This window comes from Rattus norvegicus, chromosome 1 (genome assembly GCF_021556685.1).
Source record: "Rattus norvegicus strain SHRSP/BbbUtx chromosome 1, alternate assembly SHRSP_T2T, whole genome shotgun sequence".
NCBI lineage: Eukaryota > Metazoa > Chordata > Mammalia > Rodentia > Muridae > Rattus > Rattus norvegicus.
The window spans coordinates 42827738-42848478 of record NC_141534.1 but is presented as its reverse complement, the minus strand read 5'-3'; the positions used below and the strand labels follow the sequence as shown (position 1 = coordinate 42848478).

Genomic DNA, 20741 nt, shown 5'->3' with positions numbered 1-20741 from the left:
TCCACCAGATTCTCAAGAGGCCAAAACCAGAGAGCAGTGTCTTGTTCAAATGCCACACACACCGCAAAGCACCGTAAGTAAAGCTCAACACTAGGAAGCATCCCACTCAAAAGAAACATCTTATCCTAGAAGTCGTCTATGGAACACAGCAAGCACCTCGACCTCGCAACACAGGACACGCAGCGACAGCTACTTCTGAATGACTTCGAGCCAGCACCGGTTGCAACGCCAGTGATCGACTATAGCTCAACTCCACATCTTAAGACGAAAAGCTAACACGGAGCAGTCCGGGGACAAAAGCAGTGAGCCAAGAGGTGTCAGGCATCTCTTGACAGGAGGACGGGCATGCATCTCCCTCTGCACCCCGAAAAGACCATCTGCTGCTGCAGGACTGGTCCTACCTAAACACTCTGTAAACAAGGGGGCCGGGCCGCCAGCCTCCCGGCCCGACCGCTGCGAAGTTTCCTCGCCTAGGCTGCACATGGCTTGCAGAACTTTGGCTGGGGCCACGAGCCCAAGCTGGGTGGGAGCTGCAGCGCCGAGCTGCAGGCGGCGACGGCGGCGGCGGCGGCGGCAGAGCAGCAGGAGGCGGAGGCGGGCGGGGGGGAGGGGAGCGGCTGGGGGGGCGGAGGGGCTCTTGCCGCCACTGCTCTCTCGCCGCCTCTCCCCCCCGGCGGGAGCCGCTCTCAGCCTCTTTGCACTAGTCGCTCCGCTCTCTCGGTCATGTGACCTTAACGTAACCGGACAGGAAAAGCCCCGCCGCCGCCGCCCGCCGCCGTGCCGGAGACACCGACCGCGGCGGCAGCAGCAAGCAGCAAGCAGCAGCAACGCGGGGCAGAGGCGGCGGCGGGGACAGTTAGGCCAGGCCGCCGGGCTCTGCCTCCCCCTCACGCCCCGCCGCGGCCGCACCGGCGACAGGTAAGCGCGCACCGCCACCGCGTCCCGGGGCCCACGTGCCGCCCCCGGCCCGGGCTCCGGGAAGCAGCAGGGAGGGGCGGGAGCCGCCGGAGCTCGCAAACGGTTCCGGCAGCGGCCGTGGCAACAAAGGCGACGAATGACTCCCGTCCCGGGGCTCCGGGCGAAGGCAGGCGGCGGGCCCGAGCGCGCGGGGCGCCGGGGTGGGGAGGCCGGGGCGGGGGTGGCCCGCGGGGCGGGGGCGGCGACTGCGCCTGGCGCCGGGGCTCTGGCCGCCTGACAAAACCATCCCGGCAGCCAGGCGGCGGCGAGTCGCAGCCGCTCCATCCGGGGCTTCGCGGGAGGGGGAGGGGACGGAAGCCGAGAGGGCGGGCGCAAGGGGAGGGGGCGCTCCGCGTTCCGGTCCTAGTCGCCGGTCCCTGCTGCCCGCCGCAGCCAAGGGCGTCCGGAGCGGGCGGCTGCCGGTGAGCGGTTCCGCGCCGGAGCCCCGCCAGGTGGGCCCATCAGGTGCGTACTCCGCCGTCGCCTCCTGCTGTGGTCGTCTTCGCCGCCTCGGCGGCCAGGCCGCGAGCTGCGGAAGTGGTTTTGGGGGAGGGGAGGGAGCAGGGAGGGGGAGGGGAGGGATCCGGTCGGACCGGAGCAGGCCCGGCCTCTCTGGCGCGTCTCCCAGCTGCAGCGGCTCCTACAGCTGCTGTCGCTACTGCTACGGCTCCGCCTCCTGCTCGCGGGCGGGGGCGCGCACGCGCGCTTCCGGCCTCGGGTCTCGCGCTGTCTGCGGCTCTCGCGCGCGCTGCTCCCCTCCCCCCCCTCCGCCCATCCACCACGCCCCTGGCGCCGGGGCCGTGGCGCCGGCCGGGGCCGTGCGCGCGCGCGCCGCGTAGGCGTCGGCATTGTGTTCGGCGCCGCGGGACTCGGGGCGCGCGCGCGCGTGCGGGACCTAAGGGAGGGGCGAGCGGGCGAGCGGCGCGACCTGAGCGCGTTGCTCTCCCTCCCCTCGGCCCCTGGGGCGGGACCGGGGCGCCGGTCCTCCCGCTCCGCCCCCTCCCTCGAGGGGCGGGGCCAAAGCCTTCTGGGCGGATCTTCGCCGCCTAGGGCTGCAGCCGGAGTGGCCGCGCCCTCCTCTGCCTGCGGGGCCGTGCTAGGAGCGTCTGACCCGCACTTTGAGCTGTTGCGGGGTTAAGCACAAGCTCCCAGACCGTTCTTTCCCAGCCCAGAATGCATTACAATTAGGAAGGGTAGGAAAACCTGTGTAGGGTGCAGGTTTTCTGTTGCTTTTAGCTGGTAATGGATTATGAAGACTCTCCCGCAAGTTAGATCGCGCAGCCGAGCAGCAAGAGCGAAAATCTTGTGCCTGACAGGCCATTTGCTGCAAGAACTTCCACCCAACTTCTCGAACGACTTAATTATACCTCGGGGAGTCTCCTCTCTCCCAGTCTGCATTGTTCCTTCCCACCATCATCATACAATACCCTTGGCCCACTTAGCGTGAGAGCCTAGATTCTATTCATTTTCACGGTGTATTGTTTTAGTAAAATTTGGCATATGGATTTGAGGCTCTCATAAGGGATGTTCTGATCATGTCTAAATGGACTGTGTGTCCTTCGTGGTTGACACTATATATATATATAGTGTCACATATATATATACACACACACATATATATATGTGTGTGTGTATATATATATATTTACATATATATATATATATATATATATATATATATATATATATATACATCCCCAACCACCAGACCAAAGCACGTGTACAACCAACATTTTACTCTGAGAGGCATGAGATTAGAGCTAATACATTTTGCCAGTGTGTTAGTTCTAGAAGCAGGCAAGTCTCTGAGTTCAAAGCCAGCTTGGTCTACAGAATGAGTTCCAGGACTACAAACCCTGTCTCAAAACACAAAACCTAGGACATTTTAATCCTCATTACTATGGTTTCTTACAAACAAAAAATCAAACTTGGGCGTGGGGACATTCATAGTAACAGCTTTAGTTTGCTCAGGATATTTAAGATCTTGATAGTTTTTAAGACTGTAAATGTATCCCTAACATGACATTGTTTCTCATTAGTAAACTTGAGATTTTGTGTTTATTTTCCCTAGCTAAGGAACTGGCCTCTTAAAAACATATTTTTTAAAAAAAGTGGAAGGTGGAACAGAATGAAGCACTGGTGGGTGGTAGAGACCTTTGTCTCCATGTTCCTGCTTGTCCACTTTTAAGCTTCTTCTTCAAAGAATGTGTCTATAAATGGGTGCAAAACTCCCACTAAAATACTCCAGCAAAGTTAATAATGTTAGACATGTCTTAATCACAGAACGAAGTCTGGTAGAGTTTTTTTTTATGTTAAATTATATAAACTGTACAATGACTTCCAAATTTTTCATTTCTTGAGACCTTTGCGGTGTCTTGAATAAGAATGGTCTTGATAGACTCGTCTGTTTGAACACTTAATCACCAGGGAGTGACACTATTCTAGAGAATTAAAAGGATTGAGAGGCGTGGCCTTGGAGTTAACCTGTCACTGAAAATGGGCTTTGAGGTTTCAAAGGCTCAGGCCAGGCCCAGGATGGCTCTGCCTGCAAATCAGGATGTAGCTCTCTGCTCCTCTAGTACCACATTGGCCGTCCTTAATGACAATGGACTAAACCTCTGAAACAGTAAGTAAGCCCATGATTAAATGCTTTCCTTTATTAGAGTTGCCTTGGTCATGGTGTCTCTTCACAGCAACAGAACAGGGACTAAAACAACCCTACAAAACACTTTATCCCAACACCCCCTCATGAACTGTGCCTTGTCACCCATGATTTGAAGTATCTACTGGCTTGTGCCCCACCTGTGGAGGAGGGGGTGTTTTCCTGCCTGACAAGAACAGGTGGGCAGTGAAGGAGACAGCTGGAATCAGCTTTAGAGTGGGGACTCTCCCTCTTAGTGTGCCTAAGTCTTTCATGCCTTACCAGATGCCCTTTCCATGTAGACGCATGGACATGTGGTGCGGGATGTAGTAGGAAAGGGGAACTGAAGAGTTGCCGGCCCGTGGCAAACCTGCCCCTATCACTTTTCCTCTCTCCTTATGTATGCCCCTCGGGTCTCAGCAGGACACTGAGACCCCATCAGGAGGTTTCAGATGGATACTAAATGAGATTCCATATTTTTCAATGGTAAGATGGTCATAAAGATGTGGAAGATAGCTAGGCATGGTGGCACATTCCTGAAATCCCAACACTCCCAAATTGGAGGCTTGAGAGTCAGGATTTCAAGGCTGCCAATCATCAGTGACAGAGAATTTGAGACTCCCCCAAAAGGAGGGGAGAGACAGAAGTGGGGGAGGAAGTTGAGGGAGAGAGACAAAAAGGAGTCTAGGGAGGAGGAGAGCAAATAAGTATCAGCCATAGGACCCTCACTAGGAAGCAGCAGCCCAAGTTGACAGGTGAGATTATCCCTCTAAGTGCTTGCAAACTAATTTATTTTTACAAAACATTTGACAAATGTGGTGGTGCACACATTTAATCGTAGCACTCAGTCAGGAGTCGAGGCACAGTCTAGCAGTGAGTTCCAGGAAAGCTAAGGCTGTGTAGAGAGACCCCGTCTCAAAAGGCAAACACAAAGCAAACATGTTATGTCCTGTTCCTTTAAATTATGTCACATTGTAGGTCCTGCAGCAGGAAAAGTATAGAATCATCTCAAAATAATTTTAAAATGTGTGAGTATGCTGGGCCAGACTAACTGGTGGTTTTGATTTCTCAATCCCCAAAATGTGCATAAGCATCTCTGAGTCCTTGTGGATATTATATCCCCTAGAGGGATACAATAAAATGCTTCAAAAATCCCTAACTGTACAGTAAACGTCTTTTCTTCCTGTTATATCTGGGAGAGGTCTTGCTAGTTAGCCCAGGCTAGTCTTGAATCTGCAACATGGGTCTGTCAGGCTTCCATATGGTTAGAACAATTTTTACTAATGCTACTGATCTTGTTTTTCCAGTGTATTAGCATCTAGCATCGGGGAACTCTCGTAATTCTTTGAGCCATTATTTTCCAAGTGACCGCTGGATAATGATTTAAAAAAAAAGCATGAGTAAAAGTACAGGGCTTAACAGGTAGAGAGTGAGCTGCCAAGTCTGACAGGACAATCCCATCCCTAGAGCCCACATGGTGGGGGAGAGACCCACACTGCCATCTGACCTCCAGATACAAAGACACAGGCAGGCAAACATGCTGTCACACACACAGGGCATGTGAATTAAAAGCAGAAGGCAAACTATTTAAGATGATAAAGAACCATCGAGGTGGGAGGAGGGATGAAGGCTGTAAAGGAGCAAACATTAGCACACAGTGGTGGGTGACATAGTGGTGAAAATGTCCTGGAACCCATTAGTCTTTAGAAATTCATTACAGTTAAAGTACAGGAATTCAACACCACACACCAGCAATTCAACCTGGCCAGACCTGGAGGTGGTGTGAAAAGGGACGTTAGTTAGGTCGTCCCTTTGCTGGTGTAATCCTTTGTTGGGTTCCTTTCAGTTGATCATGGCAGAGCTTCTATAATTGTCACTACTGTCTTACTGCTTGACCTCTCTGAACGTAGCATATTCCAGTAGTCCAATAAGTGCTACTACATCGTTAGTACCTTTCCTTCTGTAATTGTTATGGAAGAGGAGTTAGTAAAGAAAACTCGATGTATTTCCTACCTCTGAACTGAAGTTCTCAAATATATTGAAATTCAGATGACCAGCATCACTGGGGTTCAGTTCCCCACTCACTCTCCTGCATTAATTTTTATTAGTACTAATTGAAAAGACAGTTTGTATCCTGGTAAGTGGCCTAAACTACTTGACAGAGCCCATTGTATTCAGAACAGCACCTCTTCAGCTCTTAATGCACCCCATGCATTACCATGCCCATTATTCTTGGTGTAAATAAAACCCTTTCAGTGCCCTTGAAACCAAGTCTAAGTGGTGGTTAGTGTGTGCTAAGAGTTAGTATCTTCCAAGAGGGAATTGTCTGTTCCCAAACGCTGTTGTTCCTCAGTTTCTGTACTGAAACTGAAGGAGGAACCTAGGTTGACAAAACAGACCATGATTATGCAGTCTGCTCATGTGTCCCTCCAAAGACAGAGTTGCCTGGGGACTCTGAGAGCACTTGACAACTGGGTATTCAGTGTGTCAAAGTAGGAGAGAGATAAAAAACTAAACCATTAAGTAGTCTGAATAATCATTGTAACTGGCTCTGGAAAATGTTTGTATTTTTACTTTTGACATGATCTCTGGATTCGCTTAAGAAGAAAACATTGTACAGATACAAAGTACATAAAGAAGACATTCTATAAACGCCTTCTTAAGAAATGCTCTCTCCTCCAAATGTGACGTGCACACCTTTAATCCCAGCAACCACCAAGGAGGAGGGTAGAGACAGTGGATCTGAGTTGGAGAGCGACCTGGTCAACACAGTGAATTTGAGACCAGAAAGCGCTCCATAGACCCTGTCTTGAAAGGAAGGAAGGAAGGAAGGGAGGGAGGGAGGGAGAGAGAGAGGGAGGGAAGGAGAAAGGAAGGAAGAAAGGAAGGAAGAGATATGCTCTTTGTCTTAAGTTCCTTACTATTCACTATTCACATTCAGGAAAGACACACTACTTTTTTATTTTTCCATGTACATGCAACTACATAATTTCTTGTGTACCACATGTACACCAGTGCCTGCAGAGCCCAGAAAGAGGCATTAGATTCCCCAGGAACTGTAGTTCAGTGACTTTGAGCTGCCTTGAGAGCCATACCCAGTTCTTTTGCAAGTGCTGCAGCACTTACAACACTGAGACCGCTCAGCGGCCCCCACATGACTCTTTTTAAACAGCCTTTCTTCTTTTTTTAAGTTCTACTTTGTTGGGTTAAGTGGTTGGGGGTTTTGTTTGCAGGGCTTCATCCCCTGTCAGAGAATGACGTGGCCTCCTTTACCCACCTAGTGCTAGAATACAGACATGTACTGCCTACACAAGGTTTATATGGGGATCAAACCCAAAGCTTTGTGCATTCTAGGCATGAACTCTGCCAACTGAGTGCTAACCCAAGGCTGCTAAAGGATTATAGAGGTCTAAGTGTGCGATCTCGGTGCTGGCTTTGTGACTAGCCTTGGTAAAAACCTTCCAGAAATGTCGTGTAGAGGAAGGCAGGACTGCACACAGACCAAAACATACACCCAGAAGGCTACAAGCTTCAGTCCTGACTCACTCTTGGCCCCTCTGAACCACGCCATACAGTGCCGTGACTCCACGCTGACACGGAGCCTGTTATTTAAGGGTTACAGCCCTTGAATCAAGTACTCTGGCTTCTCTGAAGACCCTCAGACATCTATTATCAGACTTCTAGCCCCAGACCAGGATGGCCAGAGCTCTACATCCCATCCACCTCATCCTAGAGAACCTAGAGGTCTTGCAAATGCAACATGTTCTTTCCCACCAAAGCTTTGGACCTTATCTCCTACCTAAAACCTATCCAGCTATTCCAGTAAAAAGCCTCAGTTTGCTTCGACTTTGCCACCCTCCTCCCCTAGGCAATGATGCAGACTTGAATCTTCCAGATGTCTTTCTAATCTGTCCCCACCCCCTCTCTCTCTCTGGGTCCCCACCCTCAGCCCCCACGCTCTTGTCCAGAACCAGGAAGGACTACCTTGGTCCTTCCCATTGTGACGCTTCCCCTCTCTTGCAGGATAAGAGCTGAAGCCCTTTCCACACCTCAGCTTGCTGCCTAATCCACTTGCACCTTGTCTCTCCCGCTACCATTCCTCGGCTCTTAGTAGACTCTGGCATTGTCCACAGCTTATGTGTGGGAACATCACCTAGCATTTATAAATTGAGAAAAGCTTCCAGATTATGGCACACACTAAATTTGATGGGAATTTTTTTTTTATTTATTTATTTTAAAAAGCTGCACTTTTCTCCTAATCCACTGGGCTAGGTCAGAGAGAACCGTGGCTAAGGGCTGAATGCTCTTCCTTTCTCTGAATACCTAGTTAGTAGTTTTAGTTTAGCAAATGGTAAACACTATGCTAGACAACCTTCTAGGCACCTAGCAGTGGTAGACTCTGCTCTCAGCAAGTATCATGAGGGCTCAGAACCAGCAGATCTTGAGTCAGGGCCCATGGTGTGAGCATGTGAGTTTGAATTGAGGACACATGTCCGTGGACATCTTCTCTGAACAGCCCTTCTCACCTTGGTGACTAGACATGAGGCAGCCCAGTGTGGAGCTTATAGAATAAAGGCCATGGCAGGGAGCCCTGTGTTCCCTCAAGAGCCTGTAATGACCCCAGCACCAAAGACCTAGGGAAAGACTCATCCATTCCTCAGCAACTTATCCACAAGTTTCCGAATGAACATCTTGTCTCACTGAGCAGCATCCTTAGGTGAAACCAAATGGTTTTCTGTCTAATTGGTCCTTGATGACAAAATGTTCCTAACTCAGCATTCCAAATGTGAGGGTAACAGGTGTATGGGACAGAATTTTTGATAATGCCTGGATTTTAGAATAAGCTAGACACATTGTAAAGATTACTATGCTGTCGGTCTTATATCTAGTGTGACTGGCACATACTGGAAGAGCTGTGTGGGAAGAACCTGTCTGAGAAATAAATCACACAAATAAAGCTGGGTAGCTTTTTAATGTCATGAAAGTGTATTATTTGCTCTGCTTTTCATAGCCAGGCATGGTGCTGCACACCTACAATCCAAGCATTTAAAGAGGGGCTGAGCAGTCCAGAACTCAAGTAGGCTACACTAGACCCTATCTCAAAAGAGAAAGAAAGAAAGAAAAGAAAAGAGAAGAGAAAGCTCATTTCCCATCTAGTCCTTCCCATCTAGTTCTTAACCTTCCTGATGTCGTGTGTGTCCTAAGGGGTGCAAGATGGCTCAGTGGGCAGAGAGAGGCACTTGCTACCAAGGCAGGTGACCTGAGTTGAATCCTCCAAACCCACATGGAGAGGACTTACTCTCCAAAGTTGTCCTGTTCCCTGCACACACACACTAAATAAAATCAGAAGGACATAGAAGGCATGAGGACTCATACCTTTAAACTCAACTCTTGAGAAGCAGAGGCACGCAGCAGGAGAGCTCTGTCAGTTCAAGGACAACTTGGTCTACATTTTTTAATAGGAATCAAATGGATAAATTTCATGAAAAAGAGTTAATATATGTGTCATGTTATTAAATGTCATTCATATCACAGGAAGTAAAATTAGCAAATATTAGCAGGGATTCCTCAAAAAGTAGTAGTGTAGATCTTGGGTAGTGTGGCTCAGTAGTAGAGTACTCACCTACTACATGTGCCAAGTCCTAATTTTCTCCCCAGAACTGAGAGAAAGGCAGAGACAGAAAATGAGTGTGCTGATACATGTGCAGGGGCAGCATGCACCTTCGTGTGTCATACCGTCTTACTATTGCATACTATTATAACAAGTGTACATACACACTTAAAATCACTCTTAAAAATACTACCTCTGGGGTTGGGGATTTAGCTCAGTGGTAGAGCGCTTGCCTAGCAAGCGCAAGGCCCTGGGTTCGGTCCCCAGCTCCGGAAAAAAAAAAAAAAAAGACTAAGGCAAGAGGAACACAATTTCAAGGCCAACTTGAACCATACACTAAGAGTTTTTTTTCAAAAAGCAAACAGAAAGCAAGGAGATCAGGTTGACCCTACTCCCTAACTTACTGTTTTGAGGTCCGAGCAAGCTGCCTAACTTCTCTTGCCATTTCCTTGATTTAAGGTGTGGGAGCCATACCTCAGATGCCTTGCTAATGTGAAATAAAATGCAGTGTATGAGAGGTGCTAATAGCACAACTGGCCGCTCGCTATCACAGACGAGAGGGAGCCGGCTGCTCTAACCTTTGGTACTGAAGGAGGAAGAATAGCCTTGATGTTTTTCTGAGTTTGTCAGTATTTTGACTTTATAATTGTCAGTACTGTGAGTGCCACTTCCCCAAGTGAGAAATAGCGAAGTATACTTAGAGCCATTTCAGAAACTATAGGAAGTTCTGTCATAATCTCAGGGTAAACTTATGAGGTTTTGTTTGTTTGGTTTTTGTTTTGCACACAAACTGAGTGTTTTTGTTTTACAGTCTTGCATTCTAAAGTGTACTGACAATCTAGAGATACAGTAACCTGTTACTTAGATGCTGAGGCCCTGGCAGAAAACACTAAATCATGTTTCCTGATTAAATAAACCTCACGTTTCTGTAAAAGCAGACACTGCAGTTTATATCATGGAATGGCCACACATCTGAGCTGAGGCGCTTTAGGCCTTACCTTTGCTACAGGAAGCACTCCTGCTATGAATCCCAACCATGGCTGCAGTGAAGCCCTGGTGTGCAACACTTCAAATGTACCACGGCTAATGTCACACCTCCTAGCTGCTGCTTTGAGAAACTCTTTGCTGTTGCCCTTCACGTTCAGTTAGGAGACACTGTATGGGCTGTATAGGAGACACTGTATGCCACATGGCATCTGTGAGACATCTCTGTCACCACAGGTGTCCTCATTCCCTTTGTAGCAATACCCACCTGTTTCTCTTCACCATGACATGTCTGTTCTCCATTTCTCTAAATTCCATGCCTAGTCTATTAAAGAACGCATCAGTGAGTTTGTTCTTTGCCGTATTTCGGTGAGCGTCATTCACTCTTCTAACTTTTGTTTGCAATGGTTGATTTGTTTTGTTTTGGTTTTGTTCTGGAGACAGAGTCTCAATGTAGCCCAGGCTGACCTCACACTCCCAGTCCTCAGCCTTCTGAATGCTGGGATTAGTGTGTTGGCCACCACGGCTAGCTGTGGTCCGTCTCTTCCAATGACTAAGTGGTTCGTTCCACAGCCTAACTACCCAGCAACTGAAGGACAGCTGGGTTGTTTCTGGTAAAGTCACTACAGACATCAGTGTACAATTTTGTGTAAAAGTACATTTTTGTTTCATGGAATAAACGTATCAGAGTAGCCATTGAGCTGTCTGTAGTCTCCAGTTGTACCATCCCCCCTTCCCCCCCAGCAGCATGAGTCAAGTGATGTGAGATGTGACCGTGTGACATTGTTTCCCTGGGGACAACGGTACTGAACACTGTCTGGCCTCTTACCACTTCTTTCCCTTGTGGTGACCTCTGAAACCCATCATCCTTCCCAGTTTGTTTTGTATATTTCAGGGTTTTTTTCTTTACTTTCCAAGTACTGGCACTCTGAGGAGTTGCGAAGTTCCAGATGCGTTCTCCTAGTCCTTAGCTACCTGTCCATCCTTAGCAGAGCACTTCCCAGAGCCCACACTTGTAATTTCACCAAGTCTGACTTACCTCTTCCCCTTCTGCAGATCCCTAAGGTTTTTTTTTTTTTCTAAACTCCTTTTGTTGTGTGTGCCTTCTGCTTAAGGCCAGGAATCATTTTTAGTGTGTTTGTATGAGAGCATGAGACTTACTCAAGGGTCTTTCTGTCTTGCCTTCTGAGGTTCAGCTGGTCCAGCACCGTCTGGGAGTAATGTATGCTGTCTGTGTCAAACATCCCTCCTGCATCCTTCTGTGGGCCAGCCCCCTCCCCAGGTTCTGTTGAAGTACAGCCCATCTCTTCCTGGAGCTCTGTGCTGCCACCACATCTTGGGGTGCGTGCAGAGGCCTGACTCCCCACCTGTTGGTTCTTAGCTGAAGACATTGTACTTTCTTTGTTTGCCTATCCACATGTTTTCATGCAAATTTGTCTGTGTAGATTTGAGATTTAGCATTTTATATTTTTCCATCTAACTCCGCACGCCTTGGTATGTTTACTTGTGTGTCCTATTGTTTCATTGTGATGGTGTTGTTTCTCGTTTCCATGTTCAGCGCTAGTGGGTGAAATTACATTAGGGTTTGGGAATTGTTTCTTGATGCTTCTTATACCTTACCAGACTTTATTACTTATGAAGGCTTCTGTATAAATTCTTTGGATTCTGTACATTATCAGTTTGCTTCTTCTCTTTCTGCCTGCAGACTTCTATTTCTGTCTTGTTTTCCACCTGACGCTGCTGTTTTCTGGGCGCTGCTGGAGAGGCCTGCACTTCGTAGCCTTGCTCTGGCTCTTGGGGAAAGCCATGCTGCTCCCTGCAGTGTGCTTTCCAGGTGTGCTTGTGGAAAGAGAGCCATCTAGGGATTCAGGAGCCTAGCAGGCTCAGGCAGCTTCTTACAGTAAACAGATGGCCCCCTGGACTTGGTAGGGGACGGAATAATGTAAATCTCCGAATTTGAAGTAGGCGCATTCAAATTTAAATGTGAACTCCTCTGCTTTCCCTGAAGGCCTGGGGCAACTTACCTACAAGTCTCAAAATCTCTTTCCTCCTCCGCAGAAGGGAGGCCCAGCTTCATTGCTAATGGTTATGCAAGCCTTTGTGGACTGCCGGTAGTTGAGGAGTCTTGGTGAAAGACTGGGCAGATTCTCAGGAATCTTTAGTGTTTGGGGACCCTTACAGGGCTGATTCTTGGAGGGACACTGCCTGGGTTTATTTCCAGCCTGGGCAGGTTACACCTCCTGAGTTGCCCTAGAGGACACATCTGAAAATAGGTCCTGTTCCAGGGACTGTTGAGCAATACAGTGAATTGGTGTATGTTCCATGTTTAACGGACTTGACATGTTAGCCTTGGTGACATGTTAGCTGGGAACATTAGGACACATTCTTATTTGTGGAACACCTTTCTTAAAAATGAAATTGTTTACTTTGCAGATTTTTTTAAAAAATGGATTTGACCAACCATGGACTTATTCTACTGCAGCAGTTAAACGCTCAGCGGGAGTTTGGGTTCCTGTGTGACTGCACGGTTGCAATCGGCGATGTGTACTTCAAGGCACACAAATCCGTTCTCGCTTCATTCTCCAATTACTTTAAGATGTTGTTTGTCCATCAGACCAGGTAACTAAAGCGGTTGATAATCTAAGGGCTGTAGACCTCCTGACGCTGGGCTCCTCTTCCCACTCTGCCTTCATTCAGACCATGAATCTCTCTGCCTCTCCCAGGATCTAGGCACCCACCCCACTCCCTAGTTACCCCACCAGCCTCTGCCTTTCTTGGTTACTAATGCTTTCATTAGCACTCGAGAATCACCTACCTAGTCTGGCCCCACCCAGCCCCTCCTCCAAACTGCCTTCCTGCCTGAGAGTCTCACCTCCTGCTCCTCCAAGCCCAATCCCCTGATTCCCCTTTGAATACTTAGTTTTAAGTGAAAAGCTGGAGGGCTCAGATTTCCTGTTCCCTCTTTTGTAATGCAAAATTCTGTCTTTGCTGATTTCTTTTCTTCTGATTTCTCCTAAATATTTTAGGGAAAGGAATCTCTGGGTATGTGAGGAAAACAATCTCCCCTCTCCCCTCTCCCGTCTCCCCTCTCCCCTCTCCCGTCTCCCCTCTCCCCTCTCCCCTCTCCCGTCTCCCCTCTCCCCTCTCCCCTCTCCCCTCTCTCCCTCTCCCCTCTCCCCTCTCCCCTCTCCCCTCTCCCCTCTCCCCTCTCCCCTCCCCTCTCCCCTTCCTCCAATCTCTCCATCTTATTCTACTCTTCACCATCCTGACTCTCACCCCACCCCACCCCCTGCCTACTCTGGGCAGAAGACTGCCCTTGACCTGGCCAGCCAGGGAATCCTGCCGAGTTCTCTGTTCTCCTTGAACCTTCTTGAAAGGGCACCCGTGCCTTTGACAGCTCTGCTCATCCCATACTCTTCCAGTCCTCTGTGCTGTGGTTTCCTCTCTCTACTGCAGTCATGTTCCAAAGGACATCTCTCCACCAGAGCACTGCCCTCTTGCAGGCCATCCTCCTGTCCTCCTCAGCCCTCACTGTACCAAATGTCCTTTGTTCTTCACGGGGCACCAGGGCCTCCAGCCTGGGGCCTCCTGAGCCCTTGCTGTCTTTGCACATTGTCTGTGTGGAGCAGGTCATCTCCCTTTCCTTGGTAGGTGGAAGCTTGTTAGTTTCAGCTCTGGCCTCCATCATTCTGTTTCTAGTTACAGAACCCCACCCTGGCTGCCTGCTGGTCCTTTAGACCTGACTGTGCTCCCTCTGTTTCTCTCATTGGGCGGGACTAAAACTGAATTAAAAGGGTCTCTCCAAAGACTCCTGGCTTGCCTGTTTTCATCTTCAAGTAGGCCAGGCTTCAGATCCATTTCCGATCATATCTCATCTATCCTAGGCCATGGCTCTTCAGCACATGTCCCATTGCCCTGGCCTCACGTGCTCACTCCCATTTTGTAACCACCCATTGTCCACATCACTGTCAGCTTAGTGTCCCCAGAGACTACTTGGGATGAGGTGAGCCTCTGTCCACAACTTCCCACAGTGGAGCACTACCCACTGCCCACTCCCCACCTTTCCCTGCCCTCATCCTGGTCATCAGTCAAGGATGACTGTTGTGCCTTTCAGGAGCGCAGTGTTCACTCTAAGTTGTGCTCTGTGCACTCACCCCTCCGCTCACTTGTGAATGCCATCCGGAGACTTCCCTCTCCTACAGTAAGACTTACAGATCTACCACACCACAGGGCACACACCACTGAGGGGGGCTGAGGCATCAAAGAGCCACTTGGTAAACATCTGTAGGAGCAGGAAGGCCAGGAGCAGGGGCCTTAGCAGTGAATTGTCATCTTAGAGGGCTGGGAATGATTCCTCTGAGCAGGGCATGCGAGATGTATTCCTGTGATCCTAGCTCGAGGGAGGCTGAGGCAGCAGAGTTGTCAGGTCCAGACTAGCCAAGACCCCATCTCAAAGCAAATTCATACGTAGACTCCCCGTCCTTTAACATCGATATGCTAAAGCTGGGTTTGGCAGCAACTAATCTCAATACAGTGAACTAACTGATCTTGGAAAAGAAATGTCTGCAACTTGGAAATGTGAAAGACGATGTAATGGGTTTTTAATTAGGTGCAAGACATGTCCTTTCTTTACATATAGGGCAGTGAACAAAGATCTTTCTAACAGGGGTGTCTTTGTATGTGAGCACACCCCAGTACACACCTGTGTGCAGACTTCAGGTTCACGGTCACAGACAGCAGACAGCAGACAGCAGTGCTTAAGCAGCTCCTCCTGCAGCCTCAGGCGCCTGGCCTACCTCTAGGCGAAGATGAGAAGTTTCTGTCCTTCAGTCACCACTAGGTGTCTCTATCTTTTCTCTGTAGACTAAGCACTGAAGAGTAAAACTTGCTAAGAATAACTGCTGACTGTGGTGGCCGTGCCTTTCTTTAATCTAGTACTCTAGAGGCAGCGGCAGGTGGATCACTGTGAGGTCAAGACTGGCCTGGTCTTCATATTGAAACCCTGTCTCCATTTTTAAAAAAATGTTTAACATTATTTAAAACTCTCACCCTAGAATTCTAGTGAAGGAGAAACTGACCTTGGAATTACTGTTTGTGATTGTGCTAACCCACCCTTTGCCATTCTCCTGCCTGGCAGCTGTGTGCATCTCGGAGCTTAGGTGGGACTGCTTGTGTGTATTGTAGAAGAGAAGTGACAGTCGGGCCCCTGTCACATTAAGTGGATAGGAAGAAGGAGCAGTCCAACCAGCCCCGAGGAAAGGAGCACAGGATTGCAGTAGCCGAAAGTCACAGAAGAAACTACGTGTGTGTGTGTGTGTGTGTGTGTGTGTGTGTGTGTGTGTGTGTACACATGTGCTTGCTGGGCTACCCCAGGGACTCCCAGCTTCCTGCCTGTAGTGTTCCACCAGTGCTGCCGAGCCAGCAGCCCAGTGCTCACTCCTCAGCCTGGCTGAAGTGTATGTAGTACTTACTGGCCTCCTGGTTCTGTCCTTGCACCGTCAGGAATTACACACACTTGTTTAAAATTGTAGAGGCTTACTGTCAGCAACAACTTCCAAGCAATCAATAGAATGGGCCGTCCAACCACAGCGAGCAACTACAAAGCCCTCTGGAAAGGGGCCCCGCTGGGTAGGACTGGAAATGCTGGAAGGAAGCCCCGACTGTACTTCCCCTCCCTTGAGCACCACATCCATCCATCTCCTGGAGAAATACACATCTCTGGGGGCCTAGGTCTCTGAGCTCTGAGCCTCTGCCTGATGATGGCAGTGGCTCCACGCCCCTTTAGTTCCAACACTGGGAAGCAGGAGGTGGATCTCTGAGCTCCAGGCCAGCCTGACCTACAAAGGAAACCTTGTCTCAGACAGAGTAAGAAAGAAAAGACTAAGTAAACAGGAACTGTCATACTGGCACTGGGTGCTGGGTTTTATGCTTGACTCTGGTATTTTGTAGTTAAGTGTATGGAGTCTTAAGTCTTCATGAAATATACACCTTGATAGGGGTTGGGGATTTAGCTCAGTGGTAGAGCGCTTGCCTAGGAAGCGCAAGGCCCTGGGTTCGGTCCCCAGCTCCGAAAAAAAAAAAAAAAGACAATATACACCTTGATAGCCATCCAGGTCCATATGTCTGGTCAGAAGTCTAGAAATCAACCTTAAAATCATGTTAGCCTTTTTTCTTTTTTCTTTTTCCTTTTTCCTTTGTCTTGCACTGTAGCTAGGCTGGCCTTGAAGTTCAGACAATCCTCCTGCCTCATCCCTCTGTGTAAGTTTAGAAGATGGGGTATGCTGTTAATATTTTAGTATGGAGAAAGATGATTTAAATGGTGAACATAATTGCTAAGCCTGCCAAAAATATCTTTAAAAATCATGGATGATCTTTTATGCCTCCTGCACTTCAGAGATGTGTATCTCATTGGCCTCGGGAGATGTTAGAAGTTCTCTCAGTAGTGATGGTCTGAGGAGAGTCCCCACTTCTTCCTTCACTCTAAGCTCTGAAGCATCCTTTAGGGGACACTGTTTCTGAAGTGACGTCAGTCTAAAAGGTAGACAAGCAGCTGACCACCATGCCTGCAGGTGCTTTACCACATGTGGCCTGCAGCTGCTCTGGAGGACATTCCATGTGGCTCTGGAATTAAGTAGGCCTGGCCCTGCCACTCACCAACTGTTAGGCGCACCAAGAGCCTCACCATCTGTAAAGTAAGGATTACAGGCAGTCACTAGAAAGGTGGTAAAGCCCCAGGCTGCTTCCCTTGCAACACTGGGAAGGTGGCTGGGAAAGCCTCCTAACTCAGAGAGGTCCTGCTCATAAACATTGTTGGGCTGTCAAACCCTCTTGTGTCACCTTACAGCCTTAAAGTCTTTCTAATCAGATTACATTCTTTTACTTACCGTACTTGTTCTGCTGAGCTCTCCATTGGGTCTGTGACGAAGCTCAGTCAGCCATCGAGGTCATTTGGGTTGGAGTGTCTAAGCTGTTCTTCAGGCTTTGTTTCCAGTGAAATCGGAGGCTGGTGCTTCCTCATGGCTCTCTACTTTCTTTCAGTGAATGTGTCCGCCTGAAGCCCACTGACATACAGCCTGACATATTCAGCTATCTGCTCCACCTGATGTACACCGGGAAGATGGCCCCACAGCTCATCGACCCTGTGCGGTTGGAGCAAGGGATCAAATTCCTGCACGCATACCCCCTCATCCAGGAAGCCAGCCTTGCCAGCCAAGGCACATTTTCCCATCCTGAGCAAGTCTTCCCGCTGGCCTCATCCTTGTATGGCATTCAAATTGCAGACCACCAGCTGAGACAAGCCACCAAGATGAATTTGGGGCCTGAGAAACTTGGACGGGAGCCTAGGCCGCAGGCATCCAGGATGAACCAGGAGCCTGTGCCAGAGACCTCGCAGCTGTCCCAGCTGACTTCAAACCTGGCCCAGGTGAATCGGACAAACATGACTCCCGCCGACCCCCTGCAGACCTCGCTGTCACCTGAACTTGTCTCCACACCTGTTCCTCCCCCTCCTCCTGGGGAGGAGACTAACCTGGAGGCCTCTTCCTCGGACGAGCAGCCATCATCCCTTACGATTGCCCACGTAAAACCAAGCATCATGAAGAGGAATGGAAGCTTCCCCAAGTACTATGCCTGCCACCTGTGCGGCCGTCGCTTCACACTTCGCAGCAGCCTGCGGGAGCACCTGCAGATCCACACCGGGGTACCCTTCACGGCAGGCCCACCTGGGGAAGGCCGAGGGCCCCTGTCGCTCTGCAGCAATGCAGCCGACCTGGGCAAGGATGCTCTGGAAGTACCGGAGGCGGGGATGATCAGCGACAGTGAGCTGCAGCACATCTCCGATTCCCCCATCATTGATGGGCAGCAACAGTCGGAGACACCACCGCCCTCAGACATTGCGGACATCGACAACCTGGAGCAGGCAGACCAAGAGAGGGAAGTGAAGAGGCGCAAGTACGAGTGCACGATCTGCGGCCGCAAGTTCATCCAGAAAAGCCACTGGCGTGAGCACATGTACATTCACACAGGCAAACCCTTCAAGTGCAGCACCTGCGACAAGAGCTTCTGCAGGGCCAACCAGGCCGCACGCCACGTGTGCCTCAACCAGAGCATCGACACCTACACCATGGTGGACAAGCAGACACTAGAGCTCTGCACGTTTGAGGAGGGCAGCCAGATGGACAATATGCTGGTGCAGGCCAACAAGCCCTACAAGTGCAACCTGTGTGACAAGACGTTCTCCACACCCAATGAGGTGGTCAAACACTCCTGCCAGAACCAGAACTCAGATGTGTTTGCCCTGGATGAGGGGCGGTCAGTCCTTCTGGGCAGTGGGGACTCAGAAGTGACTGACCCTGACCACCCGGTGTTAGCAGCCATCAAAAAGGAACAGGAGACTGTGTTACTAGACTGATATGTTACTTGTCTTTTTAAAGACTAGTTTTTTTTCTATTTTTCCCCTTCCCTTAAAGACTCATTTTTACAAAGAATCTTCTCCCCTATTCGGGACAGTTTCTCCATGGCATGATACAAACGGGCCCCACCTCTTCCCACCCCCTTCTCCCAGCCCCGTCTCTGTAGGGCTTTGTACACTGTAAAGCTGGACTATATTCACTTTAATTCAGGGGATCCTGGAAGGATAATGGTCAGTAGTACTTATAAAGAAATAGGTTTTGAGAAGTTTTAGATTATTTTAAAAACCTACTTGGAATTAATTAAGAGTATATAATAAAACAACTAGAATATAATTTGGTAAGCTAAAATTATGACTGTCCCTGGGTAATAAGTCTTCCTTCTCAAAGAAACAAGTCAGAAAATACAGCATGCTTCTTAGAGATAAAGCTGGGCTCTACTATGCAAATCTAGAAGGTGTGGGGAAACTTTAAACCCGAGAGAATGTTTTTAATGTTTGTCCTCTAGGTGTCTGATTTCAGAATGTATCCTTTGAGATTATGTCCAGTTAAGGAAAATCACTAGTTAAGAGAACGACTTTAACAAGTGCAAAGAGTAATAATGTGATGGCAATCTTCATTTGTGGATAAAACCTGACGGGCTGTGAATTTGTATGTGAGTGAACAAGTCTATGGATACTTGGTACAGGCAGGGGAGTTGGTACGTACGCCTTACCGATGGCTGGCCTCTTTCCGAGGTGAACAAGTAGATGCTGTGTTTCGGTCCCTGACACACTTGTGCTTAAATCAGATTTGAAAACACGAATCTGTAGAATGTCTTTCTGAACAGCAATGGCCAATGGTGAGCTCGTGTCTGAGCTAGCCAACCTGTGAAATCAGGCGTGTGTGCTGCAGGGAAAGGACTACAGAATTACGTACCATACAAGGCAAATGGTGAGCCAAAAGTGTAACTTTAATGAGGGTGAAAGTTGGTGCTGCCTGGCACGGTGACACCCACCTTATTACCCCGGCACTAGGAGAGAGCACCAGAGGGGTAGAAGCAGGAGAATTGGGAGTCTGAGGCCAGCCTGGGCTACACAGAGACCTTGTCCAAAAAACAAAACAAAAAATCCCGCAATGCCCATAGTTCACTGGTGACATCTACCAAAGCATCAAAAATAACAAATCAGGACACAAAATGAAAAATATAATTTCTTTTTGGAAGGAAAAACACAATTGATTTTATTGTTTATCCTCCAGTTTTTGTTAACACCTGAAATTTCCCCACTGTCCCAACAGCATGAAAAGTTGTCCATTCATCTTCCCCTGGGCCAATAGGAAACCAGTCTCCCAGGATGAAACAGGAGCCAGAAGTGAGGACTAAGGGGCAGGGTGAGGGTAGTGCATAGCTATGTCGTACGTGTGTGTTAGAAACTGAATATCCCACCATCCTCTTATATGTATAGTTGAGTTCTCAGATTTGTAAGTTTTTATACATCCTTTCATTGAATAAACATTTAATTAAATGGGCCTGTGATCATTTTCTTGCTTCTCTGTCTACCTAAAGAACCCCAGGATGTGGAAGCCTTGCATCAAGAGTCATTCTAGCTGGATATATGCCTGTCAGATAGACCTCGGGTTGTCCACTCGGATGAAGAGGGGGTTATAATCTCACTGGGTCATGAAATTGTGAGACTCTGGAACTCCAGGTCCCAGAGACATTAGAACAGACTGACGAGACCATGTAGATGCCCTCCGAGCAACTGTCCCTACAGAGACACGGGGTGCTGCCAAACAATAACACAAGTCCTAACGTGAGCCGAGATTATAACCATGAAGGAGTCCGGCTCATCGTTTTATATTCAAATGTTTATGTAAATACACACTTGGGGAAGTGAGTTAAAAAGCTACACTGTGCTGTGGAATTTTTACACCTATTTATTTACCTCCTCCATGCTCCTTGTCACATAGGCCATACTAAACTTGATTGCTTGGTTTCCAACTTCGTGCTACCCTCCCCCTGAAGGATAAAAGACGGATACATTTCTCTAATGCACTGTGGTCCTCAACCTTCCTAATGCTGTGACCCTTTATTATGGTCCCTCTTGTTGTGGTGATCCCCAACCATAATCTTATTTCCATTGCTATTTCCTAACTGCAA

At 48.8% G+C, this 20741-nt stretch overlaps 1 protein-coding gene across 3 annotated transcripts; it reads left to right on the top strand.

Annotated features, from left to right (window-relative positions):
• Window positions 1–774: 774 nt before the first annotated feature.
• On the top strand, window positions 775–20110 carry Zbtb2 (zinc finger and BTB domain containing 2). 3 transcript variants are annotated; one of them, XM_087552930.1, is made up of 3 exons: window positions 775–918; window positions 12627–12812; window positions 17232–20110. In XM_087552930.1, the coding sequence occupies exons 2-3, from the start codon at window positions 12640–12642 to the stop codon at window positions 18601–18603; spliced, it is 1545 nt and encodes a 514-aa protein (XP_087409056.1). In that variant the 5' UTR covers window positions 775–918; window positions 12627–12639; the 3' UTR covers window positions 18604–20110.
• The last annotated feature ends 631 nt before the right edge of the window (window positions 20111–20741 follow it).